Raw genomic sequence first — 15,682 nt, 5'->3', positions numbered from 1 at the left:
TAACTTACCCATAGTGCTCAGGGATGTGCAGGTTAGGGTGGATTGGCCATGCTAAATTACCCATAGTGCTCAGGGATGTGCAGGTTAGGGTGGATTGGCCATGCTAAATTACCCATAGTGCTCAGGGATGTGCAGGTTAGGGTGGATTGGCCATGCTAAATTACCCACAGTGCTCAGGGATGTGCAGGTTAGGGTGGATTGGCCATGCTAACTTACCCACAGTGCTCAGGGATGTGCAGGTTAGGGTGGATTGGCCGTGCTAAATTGTCCCATAGTGTTAGGTGGATGAGTCAATATCGGATACGGGAAATGGTTCTGGGTGGGTTACTCTTCGGAGGGTCGGTGTGGACTGGTTGGGCCAAAGGGCCTGTTTCCACACTGTCGGGAACCTAATCCAAGCCGCTGCCTGCTATTTTGTTTGACCCTGACTAAAGGCATTCGTTCCACAAAACATTCGGAACAAAAAAAAACAGAGACAGAATGTTATAACAAGAAGTGAGTGTACGGCAACAGCAAGTGATTAATAAACAAGATGGAGTGTTGGCCGTTATTTCAATGGACTGGAAACATAAATGTAGCCATGCAGGAAACGACCCCGGGAATCCTGGGTATAGTTTTGGAGGGAACCATTGGCTGCCGACTGACCTGGTGGCTGAGGCGAGGCGGTGTGCGATTGGAGTTGAATGACGGGCAAGCAGGGATGAGGCAGAAGGGAGATGAACGAGGGAATGAGAAGGAAAGGAAAAGGAGAAATGGAGGTGGGGTTGACAGGACAGAGAGAGAGAGAGAGAGAGGGATGGGGGGTGGGGGTGAGAGGATAGAAGGAACGATGTGCCCATAGAGACTGGGCACTAGGAAGATAGATAAGGAGGTCTCTGGATTTGAGGTCCATCCCCCCTCCAGGCAGGATTTTATTTGGTTTTAACCTCTTTCTTTGACACTCGCCTCTCCGGTCTTTTGCAGAATGGCCCGCACGTTGCAGAGAAATGGAGTTCCCGCCCACCGACCCCCCCACCCAAACTGAGGCGGTCCCAGCCCCTCTTCCAGCTGCCCAGCCCAGGGGCGAGTGACTGAGCGCAAAGGGAATGGTGTCAGTAACATAGCCCCCCTCCCTATGGCCTGCACTCCATCTGTGAGTGTGTGCGTGTCTCTGTGTCAGACAGTGAGAGTGTGTGTGTGTGTGTGTGTGTTAGAGAGTGAGTCTGTGTGTGTTAGTCTGTGTGTGTGTGTGTTCGAGAGTGACTCTGTGTGTTAGTCTGTGTGTGTGTTAGAGAGTGAATCTGTGTGTGTTTGTCTGTGTGTGTTAGAGAGTGACTCTGTGTGTGTTAGTCTGTGTGTGTGTTAGAGAGTGAATCTGTGTGTGTTAGTCTGTCTGTGTGTGTTAGAGAGTGACTCTGTGTGTGTTAGTCTGTGTGTGTGTTAGAGAGTGAATCTGTGTGTGTTTGTCTGTGTGTGTTAGAGAGTGACTCTGTGTGTTAGTCTGTGTGTGTGTGTTAGAGAGTGAGTCTGTGTGTGTTTGTCTGTGTGTGTTAGAGAGTGACTCTGTGTGTGTTAGTCTGTGTGTGTGTGTTAGAGAGTGAGTCTGTGTGTGTTAGTCTGTGTGTCTGTTAGAGTGAGTCTGTGTGTGTTAGTCTGTGTGTGTTAGAGAGTGACTCTGTGTGTTAGTCTGTGTGTGTGTTAGAGAGTGAATCTGTGTGTGTTTGTCTCTGTGTGTTAGAGCGTGTATGTGTGTGTTAGAGAGTGAGTCTGTGTGTGTTAGAGAGTGAGTCTGTGTGTGTGTGTTAGAGAGTGTGTGTGTGTGTTAGTCTGTGTGTTAGAGAGTGAGTCTGTGTGTGTGTGTGTGTGTGTGTGTTAGGAGTGAGCCTGTGTGTGTTAGTCTGTGTGTGTGTGTGTTAGAGAGTGAGCCTGTGTGTGTGTTAGAGAGTGAGTGTGTGTTAGTCTGTGTGTGTGTTAGAGAGTGAGTGTGTGTGTTAGAGAGTGAATGTGTGTCTGTGTGTTAGAGAGTGAATGTGTGTGCCTGTGTGAGTCAGAGTGAATGTGTGTTAGAGAGTGAGTGTGTATGTCTATGTGTTAGAGAATGTGTGTGTGTGTCAGAGAGTGTGTGTTGGTTAGTCAGTGTGTGTGTGTGAGTCTGTGTGTGTATCTGTGTCTGTGTGTGAGAGTGTTTGTTCCGACAGTTGGCCCTGTGGGTGAGGGGGCAGAGGATATGAAAGGTGGGGAATAGACAGAAGGAGAAGATTATGGAAAGGTGTAATCCGCGTCCCACCAAGCAACCAACCTCCGCGATATCGGCACACACGGCTCGGTTACCTCTCCGGAATAACTCGCAAAGCAGAGTCATGGAATTTGACAGTGTGGATGGTCATTAACCCAATGGTGTCCTGACGGAGCTACCCACTCTCCAGCCCTCTCACAGTCCATCCCTTTCCAATGTCGAAGTATCCTCAAACATCCACCACTCTCCCAGGCAACACTTTTCAAATCCCAACAACTCTCTGAGTCAAAATAAGAACATTTTCCCCCCACTCTCTGTCAAAAGCAAAAGCGAAAGAGAAATGGGCTTGTTAATTTAAGGTTCTAAATCTATAAAGATATAGCAGCATGGTCACTTTAATAATGATGCCACCAGCCCTATTGGAATAAGCTGCCCATCCCCCCTCTTCTCCTCCAGAGGGCAATCAGGGCATTAAATGTCCCAGCAGCCTCAGGCCAGGCCACTGCAGTTGGGCCCCTCCCCTGTTACCAAGGTGACGCTCAAACAATCAACGCAGCTTCCATTGGTTGAATGCTTAGCCAATCCCAAATCGAGCCCTGGGGGGGGGCAGGCCGGGAGCGATCTATGTGGAAGACGATTGGTTGGCTTCAGTCAGGCCCAACGTGCTGCCATTTTCTGGAGTGGCCACCATTTCGTGCGGTTGGCCTCCACCAGAACGCTTTCCCGCCGACGAAACAAAACAGACAGCGAGTAAAAATCGCCCGGGACAAAGTCACGCTCGGGCGTGCGAGTTGAAAGTTCAACCCAACGCGGGACAAATTATTCCCTGGTTGGCTGCAAACTTTGCACGGAATCGAAATCGAACGGATGGTGAGCATCTGCGCAGAAGCTCAAAATCAAAATGGACCCTATCGCGTACATTTTACAGCAACAGGCAGAGGAATTTGGCCTCTGGTGCTACCTCTTTGAATGAGCATCGTCATCTTGCGCCAAGTCTTCATCTTTTCCCATCATCCCTTGCACTCCCAGGCAATCCTCCATGTCCTCTTGAATGCCTGAAACTTGAAAGTTTAACCTTGAACTATAATCTTGTCGGTAAATGTCCCTTTAAGAATCTGCCTCCTGATTCCTGTGGTGGAGTTGCCTTCTCTCGACGCAACCGGTGGTCCTTTCGACCCGTGCTCATCGTTACGCGCGCGAATTATAAGGGAGCATAACTGTTTCTGCTCCAGGGCAGAAAGTTGACTGCTAATTCTTCAACAAGTCAACCGTGATTGGCCAGGGAGAAAGCTCAGCAAATTCCGAAAAAGCACGTGTTCCTCTCGTTTCCATGGACACGTAAATGGCCGCCGCTTCCGTCGGGCGCCAGTTGGCCATGCGGCAAGATTGTCTGCACCGCTGTTGCCGCACTCGGGGAAGCTGTTCAGCAAACGTGTGATTTCCCCTCCACCCCACTACTTCTGTCCCTCAGCGTGAACTGTCACGGTGGCTTGAACCTCGCGTGTTCCTAACTAGCGCACACTTTGGCAACAGGCGGCCATTTTGTGGCAAGACTCAACTAGGCCATCAGCAGCTCATCGCTGGACGATCTCGCTAAGGTTGGATACGCACGGGAGGGAAACGTGAGAGGGCTCCCCCGTGACCCCCCCAACTGGTTATGGCACGGACAGGTTGAGATATTTTTTGTGAATGTACCTTATTTGCTGCTACAATCCTCAACTGGAAGGGGGCTATTTGGCCAGGCCGCCATTGCGAGATGGAACCTTGCTGAGCTGTTTCCCACCTCCCACCACCCCCTCCCCAACCCAACCTAACTAAGGTTGCGTCCCCAGAGACGGTGTCCCGTGCTCCCTCACGTAGAACGCAGTTCCATTTCGGGAAGTAGATCAGTTCTGCTCCGACGTCGACCCTGGTGTCAAAGGCCTGGTCACACACGGAGACGCGAGCGGACCACGTGTCTCGAACAGTCACGTCGTCTCCCTGTGGCCCTCCCCACCCCGCACCGCATCCCAAGAAAAAAAACTGCAAGAAGATGGGTCGTAGCAAGGTCAAGTGTGATTTTGCAGCGCAGCTCGTGGGCTGAGAGAGAAAAGAGGCAGTGCTTTCTCCAGGCCCGGAAATGTATCCGGAAAATCGTGTCCCTGTCAGACACACCCACTAACCTCGCTCTAAATCTAAAACCGAACGCTCTTTATAACCCCCAAGGCCATTTCAGTGTAGGCTACCTCCCTCTCTACTCACACAAGGCCTGGAGCCTGCCAACTAGGCCGTCTGTGGACAGCCTTCCTGACACAGTAAAGCACTCCAACATTAGCTACTTGATCTTTTAAAAAATTTTGTTAGGTTTTAACAAAATTAAGGTGTAAAGTTTGTAAATATACTGATTTTTTTTAAAAAGAAAGAAACATTATTGAAGCAGGTGTCCCAGGTACTGAAGCCAACCATATAAAATAAGATATGTACAGTGGGTAGTGTGTCTCTCTGGTGTTTTTTTTTCATCATGTTGACAATGGAGGGAGGATTTAATCGGGAGAACTGTCAGGGCCATGTATGCGAGCAGACATGGAATGGCGGACTGATGAAAATATCCTCCTGTCCTCAAACTGGTACCACACGAGACAGTACTTGTTAACTGCTTTCACTTGGAATTAGGCGGTTTAACGGGGAATAGGAATTCACACAGGGAATGGATTCCAGATATAAATCCCGCCAACAACTTCCAGTTCGTCCTCAATGACTCATGCGGACTAGGTTCCCTTCCCAGGGAAGAGCGAGAGGCGGAGAGTTTGAGAGCCCCTCAGAAAGCCCTCTCCAAACGTTCGCCACTTTCCGATCATTCCTTGAAGCAACTCCAGAATTGAGGGATTTCACTCCGGAGGGAGAGACCAGAGGAGCTATAGGAGTTCGGAAGTCATGTTGAGGTTGTACAGGACATTGGTGAGGCCATTTCTGGAGCACTGTGTGCAGTTCTGGTCATCCCGTTATATAGGTTGGATGTTATTAACCTGGAGAGGATTCAGAAACAATTTACCAGGATGCTGCCAGGAATGGAGGGTTTGAGTTATAGAGTCATAGAGATGTACAGCGTGGAAACAGACCCTTCGGTCCAACCCGTCCATGCCGACCCAGATATCCCAGCCCAATCTCGTCCTACCTGCCAGCACCCGGCCCATATCCCTCCAAACCCTTCCTGTTCATATACCCACCAAAATGCCTCTTAAATGTTGCAATTGTACCAGCCTCCACCACTTCCTCTGACAGCTCATTCCACACACGTACCACCCTCTGTATGAAAAAGTTGCACCTTAGGTCCCTTTTATATCTTTCCCCTCTCACCCTAAGCCTATGCCCTCTAGTTCTGGACTCCCCGATCCCAGGGAAAATACTTTATCTATTTACCCTATCCATGCCCCCTCATGATTTTATAAACCTCTATAAGGTCACCCCTCAGCCTCTGACACTCCAGGGAAAACAGCCCCAGCCTGTTCAACCTCTCCCTATAGCTCAAATCCTCCAACCCTGGCAACATCCTTGTAAATCTTTTCTGAACCCTTTCAAGTTTCACAACATCTTTCTGATAGGAAGGAGACCAGAATTGCACACGATATTCCAACACTGGCCTAACCAATGTCCTGTACAGCCGCAACATGACCTCCCAACTCCTGTACTCAATACTCTGACCAATAAAGGAAAGCATACCAAACACCTTCTTCACTATCCTATCTACCTGCGACTCCACTTTCAAGGAGCTATGAACCTGCACTCCAAGGTCTCTTTGTTCAGCAACACTCCCTAGGACCTGACCATTAAGTGGATAAGTCCTGCTAAGATTTGCTTTCCCAAAATGCAGCACCTCCCATTGATCTAAATTAAAGCCCATTTGCTACTTCTCAGCCCATTGGCCCATCTGGTCCAGATCCTGTTGTAATCTGAGGTAATCTGTCCACTACACCTCCAATTTTGGTGTCATCTGCAAACTTACTAACTGTACCTCTTATGCTCACATCCAAATCAAGTATGTTGCCAGGGTTGGAGGGTTTGAGCTACAGGGAGAGGATGAACAGGCCGGGGCTATTTTCCCTGGAGCGTAGGAGGCTGAGGGGTGATCTTATAAAGGTTTATAAAATCATGAGGGGGCATGGATAGGGTAAATAGACAAAGTCTTTTCCTTGCGGTCGGGGAGTCCAGAACTAGAGGGGCATAGGTTTAGGGTGAGAGAGGAGCAACTTTTACACACAGAGGGTGGTACGTACGTGTGTGGAATGAGCTGCCAGAGGAAGTGGTGGAGGCTGGTACAATTGCAACATTTAAGAGGCATTTGGATGGATATATGAATAGGAAGGGTTTGGAGGGATGTGGGCCGGGTGCTGGCAAACGGGACTGGATTAATTTAGGATATCTGGGTCAGCATGGACGAGGTGGAATGAAGGGTCTGTTTCAGTGCTGTATATCCCCATGACTCTATTTATGTCAAAGATGGAAAGCAGTGGGCCCAGCAACGATCCTTGTGGCACTCCACTGGTCACAGGCCTCCAGTCTGAGAGCATCGTGGAAGTGCTGGACAATGTAGAACAGACATTTGGATAAGTACGTGAACAGGAAAGGTTTAGAGGGATATAGGCCTGGAGGAGGCTGGGGGGGGACTAGTTTAATTTGGGGATCGTGTTCAGCACGGGCTGGTTGGACCGCTGACCGGATTCGGATTTCGATTCCCACATCTTCCAACCTCGAAAGCCTCGGCCTTCCGTACACCACAGCGGAAACAAGGTCAAAAGAGGTGTCAGATAACAACCCACACCTCCTCGGCAGTGATCCTCCCCTGAATTATCTCCTGTCTTCTTTCCTCAACCCGCAGAAGTGAACCTGGACACGTGCTGTCCAGTCTGTCACTCAAGCACAGCACCGGGACTCTGACAGAGTTACCTCTGCTTACAGAGTTAACCTTCTCAATCGCTGGGGGGAGAGTAGGGTGCAGCGAGACCTTAACTAACTCAGGCAATAGCGGGTTGGTTCACAAGTGAGGTGTTTTTGGACAATCGCAGAGCTGGATAAACAAGGGGACATTTAATTCAATGCTCAGATGGGACCATATGACAACAGGTTTGCTGTCTGAGACTGGTAGCTTGTTCGGAGGGTTGGTGTGGACTTGTTGGGCCGAAGGGCCTGTTTCCTCGCTGTAGGGAATCTAATCTAAAAGCAATGACCGCCATTGGCTTGACGTCTCTGGTGAGACCTCACTTTTAACATTGCCATCCCTCGTCGTCACACAGCGCGTGCTCTCTGACCCCGCCCGAGGAGACTCCGAAACCCTCCGGGGGGCTCTCAGTGACTCCCCTCCCTCCCCCAGTTTCCCCATCGCTCCACCATCGACTGCACACCTCCCGCGAAGCTGCTAAATCCAAGCCTTCGATCAAACCCTTTGCCTCGGTCTCCTCAACCCACCACAGGCTTCGGGCCTAGTGTGGGGAAAGTAGGACCCAGATCATTATTAGGGTCTCGGGATCAGCCGTCAGACAACTTAGGCTATTGCCTCCCCTCATAGAGGTTTATAAAATCATGAGGGGGCATGGATAGGGTCAATAGACACGATCTTTTCTCTGGGATGGGGAGTCCAGAACTAGAGGGGCATAGGTTTAGGGTGAGAGGGGAAAGATATAAAAGGGACCTAAGGGACAATGTTTTCACACAGAGGGTGGTACGTGTGTGGAATGAGCTGCCAGAGGAAGTGGTGGAGGCTGGTACAATTGCAACGTTTAAGAGGCATTTGGATGGATATATGAACAGGAAGGGTTTGGAGGGATATGGGCTGGGTGCTGGCAGGTGGGACTGGATTGGGTTGGGATATCTGGGTCGGCATGGACGGGTTGGACTGAAGTTTGCGCATCCGTATGTCTCTGTGGCTCTCAGGCTGTGGAATGAGATCAATTCCTAAAGGCTGAGAGGGGAAAGAGAGTGTGGGGAGTGCGGCGGTGAGATTGAGGGTCAGTCGGAGGGCACAGCCGGTCAGATGGGCAGAATGGCCAAGTTCCCAGCTTCCTGTGAGTGCAGTCCAAAGAACTCTTTCCCCATGGAGTTGGGGGAGAGCATTCATGTGAATTAATAAAAAGCACAGAGACCAGAGTCCAAAATGTTTTATTTCTTTCTGAGGGGTTAGGAACCTGGTAAACGCTGCCGAACGGACCAGATAGCGACCATCGAAGGCGTCTTCCAGTTCCAGGTCACGGTTTCTTCGTCCTTGGCTTGAGTTTTGCCTAGAGGGAAAACCGCAGATGAGGTGGGGCGGGGGTCAGCGGTGAGGTCGATGGTCAACCTACGATCCTATTCAACGCCCTCTACTCCTGCTCCTCTCCTTCCAGCTCTGTGGGGAAGGAGGCATTCCTCAGCAAGTAGGCTCGATCGCAACCCGAAGGCCAGAAAATCAAGTTCAAATTTGGCTTGAGGTGGACATCAGGGAAAACCTTTTCTGGTTTTCAGTCAGTATCCCGCCCTGAAGGGGTGGGATTGGAGGCGGGGTGGTTTTGGAGGGGAGGAGTATCAAACCCAGTGAACTTCCACTGCACCCCCTCCAGAACCAGTCCATCCTTTCTCAAGTGTGAGGAGAAATGGCCCACAGTTCTCCAGGTGTGGCCTCACCAGCTCCCTGTACCATAATCTCCCTGCTTGTAAACTCCATCCCTCTGGCAACGGAGGACAGAGTTCCACCTGCTGTACCATATACGCTACAACCAGCCTTCCGAGATTCATGCACAAGTACACCCAGGTCCCTCTACACGTCTCAAGCTGGATGACTCCACATTTATTCCCATTGTACTCCATCTCCCCCACCTTTCCCCACTCACTTCCACTATCCTTTGCAAAGTTTCCCAGTCCGCAGAGCGACTAAGGGGGTGCAGAAAGTCGGCTGGGAAAGTTCGGATCGAGTTAGACTGACCCACGGGACCAATCCCGGCCCAGACGACGGCAGGTCTCATTTCCGGAAGACTCTTACCAGGACGCGGCTGCGGCAGTCCGGGGAGAACATCTCCGTCCTCCTGGCTTGCAGCGCCGGTTCAAGATCACGGCTCGGCTGAAACAACACAAGGCGGCCAGCGTCAGGACGCCGCGGTGGGACACCCACGCGCACGCGCTTTCCGAGAGGGAACGCCACCCTCCCCCGGGAACGTCGACAGCCCCGCGGCTTTCGAGATGGGCGGGAGTTGGGGGACGAGACCGGAGAAGCCGGGAATGTCGTCAGGAAGGCGGAGGAGATGGGCTAAGGGGATTAGAGTGACGACAGGGTGGCTCGGTGGTTAGCACTGCTGCCACACAGCGCCAAGGACTCAGCCTCGGGCAACTGTCTATGTGGAGTTTGCACATTCTCCCGTGTCTGTGTGGGTTTGCTCCGGTCTCTTCCCACAGTCCAAAGATGTGCATGTTAGGGTGGATTGGCCATGCTAAATTACCCATAGTGCTCAGGGATGTGCAGGTTAGGGTGGATTGGCCGTGCTAAATTACCCATAGTGCTCAGGGATGTGCAGGTTAGGGTGGACTGGCCGTGCTAAATTACCCATAGTGCCTTGCAGGATAGGGTGGATTGGCTATGCTAAATTACCCATAGTGCTCAGGGATGTGCAGGTTAGATTAGATTAGATTACTTACAGTGTGGAAACAGGCCCTTTGGCCCAACAAGTCCACACCGACCCGCCGAAGCACAACCCACCCATACCCCTACATTTACCCCTTACCAACACTACGGGCAATTTAGCATGGCCAATTCAATTGACCCGCACATCTTTGGACTGTGGGAGGAAAACAGAGCACCTGGAGGAAACCCACGCAGACACGGGGAGAACGTGCAAACTCCACACAGTCAGTCGCCTGAGGCGGGAATTGAACCCGGGTCTCTGGCGCTGTGAGGCAGCAGTGTTAACCACTGTACCACCGTGTCGCCCTTTGGCTGTGCTAAATTACCCATAGTGTTCAGGGATGTGCAGGTTAGGGTGGATGTGCCGTGCTAAATTACACATAGTGCTCAGGGATGTGCAGGTTAGGGTGGATTGGCCATGCTCAATTACCCATAGTGCTCAGGGATGTGCAGGTTAGGGTGGATTGGCCGTGCTAAATTACCCATAGTGCTCAGGGATGTGCAGGTTAGGGTGGATTGGCCGTGCTAAATTACCCATAGTGCTCAGGGATGTGCAGGTTAGGGTGGATTGGCCGTGCTAAATTACCCATAGTGCTCAGGGATGTGCAGGTTAGGGTGGATTGGTCATGCTGAATTACCCATAGTGTTCAGGGATGTGCAGGTTAAGGTGGATTGGCCGTGCTAAATTACCCATAGTGCTCAAGGATATGCAGGTTAGGGTGGATTGGCTATGCTAAATTACCCATAGTGCTCAGGGATGTGCAGGTTAGGGTGGATTGGCCGTGCTAAATTACCCATAGTGCTCAGGGATGTGCAGGTTAGGGTGGATTGGCCGTGCTAAATTACCCATAGTGCTCAGGGATGTGCAGGTTAGGGTGGATTGGTCATGCTGAATTACCCATAGTGTTCAGGGATGTGCAGGTTAAGGTGGATTGGTCATGCTGAATTACCCATAGTGTTCAGGGATGTGCAGGTTAAGGTGGATTGGCCGTGCTAAATTACCCATAGTGCTCAAGGATATGCAGGTTAGGGTGGATTGGCTATGCTAAATTACCCATAGTGCTCAGGGATGTGCAGGTTAGGGTGGATTGGCCGTGCTAAATTACCCATAGTGCTCAGGGATGTGCAGGTTAGGGTGGATTGGCCGTGCTAAATTACCCATAGTGCTCAGGGATGTGCAGGTTAGGGTGGATTGGTCATGCTGAATTACCCATAGTGTTCAGGGATGTGCAGGTTAAGGTGGATTGGCCGTGCTAAATTACCCATAGTGCTCAAGGATATGCAGGTTAGGGTGGATTGGCTATGCTAAATTACCCATAGTGCTCAGGGATGTGCAGGTTAGGGTGGATTGGCCGTGCTAAATTACCCATAGTGCTCAGGGATGTGCTGGTTAGGGTGGATTGGCTATGCTAAATTACCCATAGTGCTCAGGGATGTGAAGGATAGTGCACCCGATGGGCAGGTGGAATTGAGGTACCTACATTCTGGAAGACGATAGCGTCAGTGGCTGCTCGCTTCCCTCCAGGCCGCAGATCAAAGGACCAGTGCTGTGCGGGCGACAGGCTCACAAAGATGGCGGACACCAGGAGAAGGAGAACCAACGGTTTGGTTGCAGGCGACATGGTGAGTGGAGTGAGCGGACCTGCCGACCGGTGCAAACAAACGCCTCAGTTTGTCTCACGGTTTTCTCTTCCCAACCACCACCCCCGCTTAAAATGGCGGCTGGCGGTCATGAATCCGAAAATAAAGGCGGAACAATTGCGCGACTCGGTTCCATCGTTCTCCTGAGCTGAGCGGGACCACTTTGAGATAAAAAATAGCTCGCTAACCCCGCAAGTTTTTTTCTTTAACAGGCAACCATCTTTGTCTGATTCAAACCATCACAATTTGAAGGGGCCCAAGTCAGGAGGGTGTGTGTGGGAATACTCCCCACTTGCCCTGGATGGGTGGGACAGCTCCAACAACACTCGAGAAGCTCAACACCATCCAGGGACAAAGCAGCCCCCGCTCGATTGTCCCCACACCCACTCCCTCCACCCCCCGACGCTCAGTAGCAGCAGTGGGTACCATCTCCAAGACGCACTGCAGCAACTCCCCCAGGCTCCTCAGACAGCACCTTCCAGACCCCACGGCCACTTCCATTGGGAAGGACAAGGGGCAGCAGGTACATAGGAACACCACCCCCTGCAAGTTCCCCTCCGAGCCCCTCACTCGGAAATAGATCAGCCTTATTCCAACGAGTGATGGTGGGGATTGATCCCTCAGCAGCGAACGTCCCAATTCTCCATCAATCTAGGAGCTGGGGTGAGATTTTACTCCAACATGCGTGTTGCTTAATCTTGTAATCTTTTAAGCGTTCAGCTACCTACACGGAAAGCATTCTGACCTCCCTGAATCACGGCCGCATCCTGGACGGACTATTCTGAAAAGCCGGACAGTCGAGGATGGAACTGGAGCCAATATATTTGGGGAGCGTTTTAATTGACAGAGGCGCACATTACAAGCTCACAGCATTGCCCTTTGATGTGAAGGGCACTGCTCGTCACAGGCCACTCGGGTGTTTTCCTACTTTTCCTGGTGGTGGATATTGAATAAAGATTTGTGCACTTTGCGTCTCTCACTATGTCTCACAACTACACACACACCATGGGTGCTGGGGAAAATAAGCACTACCGCAGTTAGGCGGTAGTGTGGGGTTAATAATATATACAAGCTCAGATCTCCAAAGCCTCCTGTACTGGTCGAGAAGAACTTCCAACCACCATTAACTTACGGTCATCACTGGAATCGAACCTCGACAGAATGTTTCTCAGCCACTTCCCTTGTCCAGCTGTGGACACGGGGCTACCTGAAACAGGCTGATCTCAATCCAGTTTCCCTCCACTCTCAGATGGAGCAAGAACTCCCACGCATAAGCTATTGCTCTGAGGGAAGGGATCCCTCCTCACTCGGCCCTCCACCCCCTGTCTGAACATTTCAAAATGGTGCTCCCTCTGCTGAGGTTCAGCCTCCCAGCATGCACCTCCCCTCCCCAGGATCTGATCTGTCTTGATAATGGATCGAAACACAACCTTTCCTCAAAACACAGACCCCCCACCCACCCACCCACCACCCTTGGTTGGTAAGGGGAGAAGGCAGGAGACTGGGGTTGAGAAATAATGATGGCCAAATGTTTCTAATGGTCTGACGCAAGTGGAGAGGGTTCAAACTGAGCAGTGACCTCATCAATGACTTTCAAACTTATAGCAAGACCTTCCCTTTGCAATAAGCTAACTTCCATGTTACTTAGAGTGGTACAGCAGGGAAACAGACCCTTCGGTCCAACCAGTCCATGCTGACCCAGATATCCCAACCCAATCTAGTCCCACCTGCCAGCATCCGGCCCTGACCCCTCCAAACCCTTCCTAGTCATATACCCATCCAAATGCCTCTTAAATGCTGTCATTGTACCAGCCTCCACCACTTCCTCTGGCAGCTCATTCCATACACGTACCACCCTCTGGGTGAAAAAGTTGCCCCTTCGGTCTCTTATATCTTTCTCCTCTCACCCTAAACCTATGTCCCTCTAGTTCTGGACTCCCCCACCCCAGGGAGAAAAGACTTTGTCTATTTACCCTATCCATAGACTGTTGAATTCATAGATTAGATTACTTACAGTGTGGAAACAGGCCCTTCGGCCCAACAAGTCCACACCGACCTGCCGAAGCGCAACCCACCCATACCCCTACATTCACCCCTTACGGTCAATTCACCTGACCCGCACATCTTTGGACTGTGGGAGGAAACCGGAGCACCCGGAGGAAACCCACGCAGACACGGGGAGAACGTGCAAACTCCACACAGTCAGTCGCCTGAGGCGGGAATTGAACCCGGGTCTCAGGCGCTGAGAGGCAGCAGTGCTAACCACTGTGCCACCCATAAATCCATGCCCCTCATGATTTTATAAACCTCTATAAGGTCACCCCTCAGCCTCCGACGCTCCAGGGAAAACAGCCCCCAGCCTCTCCCTGTAGCTCAAACTCTCCCACATCCTTGTCAATCTTTTCTGCACCCTTTCAAGTTACACATCTTACTTTGAGTCACACCGCATGGGGGAAACAGACCCTTCGGCCCAACCGATCCATGCTGACCGGAAGCCCAAACGAAACCGGCCCCCTCTGCCTGTGCTTGCATCAAGAACCCAGTCCCCCTGCACCTCAGAATTCTGCAGTCCTTCTCCATTTTGACATCTGTTCTCCCACCCCCTCCTCCTGGAGTAGACATCCCGACACTTTCCCCTTCTGCTTGCCGAGCCCCTGGTAACCAGTCGTCTTTCTCCTGACACAGTCTCTGACAGAACCCCCTTACCTTGCGAGAGCGGACGAGGAGGCAGGCACTGACTTGGGAATCAGGGGCTGCTTATATACAACACAGCCATTAAGCAGCCAGCAGGGACCCTCCAAAAGGATCACGCCAACAGCCATAATCCCCTCTGCAGGCACACCGCCAAATGAGTCAGGCAAAGATGGTCACATCTCTGCTCACTAATCCATCTCTGTAGGGGTGACTCACTTTGTCAAAGTGCCCAGCCTCAGAATTGACTCGGGGGGGGGGGGGGCTTTTAATTGCAAATGTTGGTCCAAAATGCTTTCTTCGCTAATGGGTGGAGGGGAAGTTTAATCTATGCACAATCTAAGTTGTCTCTTCAACACAAACACATTAAACTGCGACCCTGCTGCGTAACTGAAAGTCACGGTGTTAAGCCTTCTCCCCCTCACAGAGATTTTTCAATTTAATTTTGAAGATTTAATACCTGTTCATTTATCAATTTTCTACCCACATCCACAAACACTTTGTTGTGACTCAAAACTCCCTCCCCGTTTTCCATACCAGGATATATTCTGGAGATATACAAGTTGCTCAATCGCCCTCTCAAATCTGGACTCTGGGATCCCCCCCCCACATCTTAAGAGTCCCGGGATTCTGACCCAGCAGCACTGAAGGAACGGCCGATACATTTCCGAGTCAGGACGGTGAGGGGCTCGGAGGGGAACCTGCAGGGGGTGGTGTTCCCACGTATCTGCTGCCCCTTGTCCTTCGAGATGGAAGTGGCTATGGGGTTTGGAAGATGCTGCCTGAGCAGCCTTGGTGAGTTGCTGCAGTGCATCTTGTAGATGGTACACTGCTGCTACTGAGCGTCAGGGGGTGGAGGGAGTGGGCGTTTGGCAGTGTGGGGACAATCGAGTGAGCTGGGAGGGGCACTAGGACAGAAGAAGGAGGACACACAAATTCAGCATTAAGCCCTCCACCATAACAAGGGCCCAACATACTGAGTAATGCAGATATACTGTTGGCGGATTTGAATGGAGGCACTGATAGGAAGAGCTCCACCCAGTCTCAGAGGTCAGGGTATAAGTGCTACCCAGTCAGGGTTAAATAATGAAACTAAACCTTCCCTGAAAAGGTGAAGCGCCCCCACCTCTGGGCTAGAAGCCCCACTTGGCCTGTGTCCCCGAAGAGGTTGACACGAAGGATAATGAGAAACCTGACTTCCCCTCCACAGACCTGCAAACATTTGGTGCACTTTTCTGCCCCCCCCGACTTGACACTGCAACAAAGGACCTTTTCGAGAACAGGCTCCTCTGCTGAAAATTCGGCCGACGAGAGGATTAATGCCACCCAGTGCCAAAGCCCCTTGCGTTGGCACAGCAACACCCCACAGCCGGACTCCAGTGAATGCTTAACTCGCCCTGGGGCAGACACTTCGGCAGATGTGGCGCACGTCAGATTGTGTTATTCCCCCCACCCCCTCGTGGGTCAGTTTGCAACAGATGCAATTGTTCCTTCCAAGAGCCGTCCCCGGG

At 51.3% G+C, this 15,682-nt stretch overlaps 1 protein-coding gene and 1 long non-coding RNA gene across 2 annotated transcripts in view; one reads left to right on the top strand and one right to left on the bottom strand.

Annotated features, from left to right (window-relative positions):
• The window catches only part of LOC132837003 (dedicator of cytokinesis protein 5-like), a 95,049-nt gene extending 90,367 nt beyond the window's left edge, over positions 1-4,682 (top strand). The window contains exon 52 of the mRNA XM_060856630.1: positions 964-4,682. Within this exon, the coding sequence (XP_060712613.1) occupies positions 964-1,074 (111 nt within the window). The 3' untranslated portion in view covers positions 1,075-4,682. The remainder of the gene's footprint in view (positions 1-963) is intronic.
• A 3,809-nt stretch (positions 4,683-8,491) lies between these two features.
• LOC132836968 (uncharacterized) lies at positions 8,492-11,379 on the bottom strand. Its single transcript, XR_009647413.1, has 3 exons — positions 11,321-11,379; positions 9,204-9,281; positions 8,492-8,573 (listed from the first exon to the last, which is right to left on the bottom strand). It is a non-coding gene; the product is annotated as an uncharacterized LOC132836968 (long non-coding RNA).
• Between the last annotated feature and the right edge of the window lie 4,303 nt (positions 11,380-15,682).

This window comes from Hemiscyllium ocellatum, chromosome 48 (genome assembly GCF_020745735.1).
Source record: "Hemiscyllium ocellatum isolate sHemOce1 chromosome 48, sHemOce1.pat.X.cur, whole genome shotgun sequence".
Classification (NCBI taxonomy): Eukaryota; Metazoa; Chordata; class Chondrichthyes; order Orectolobiformes; family Hemiscylliidae; genus Hemiscyllium; species Hemiscyllium ocellatum.
The sequence above is the reverse complement of the archived record's forward strand: the minus strand, read 5'-3'. Positions and strand labels throughout refer to the sequence as shown.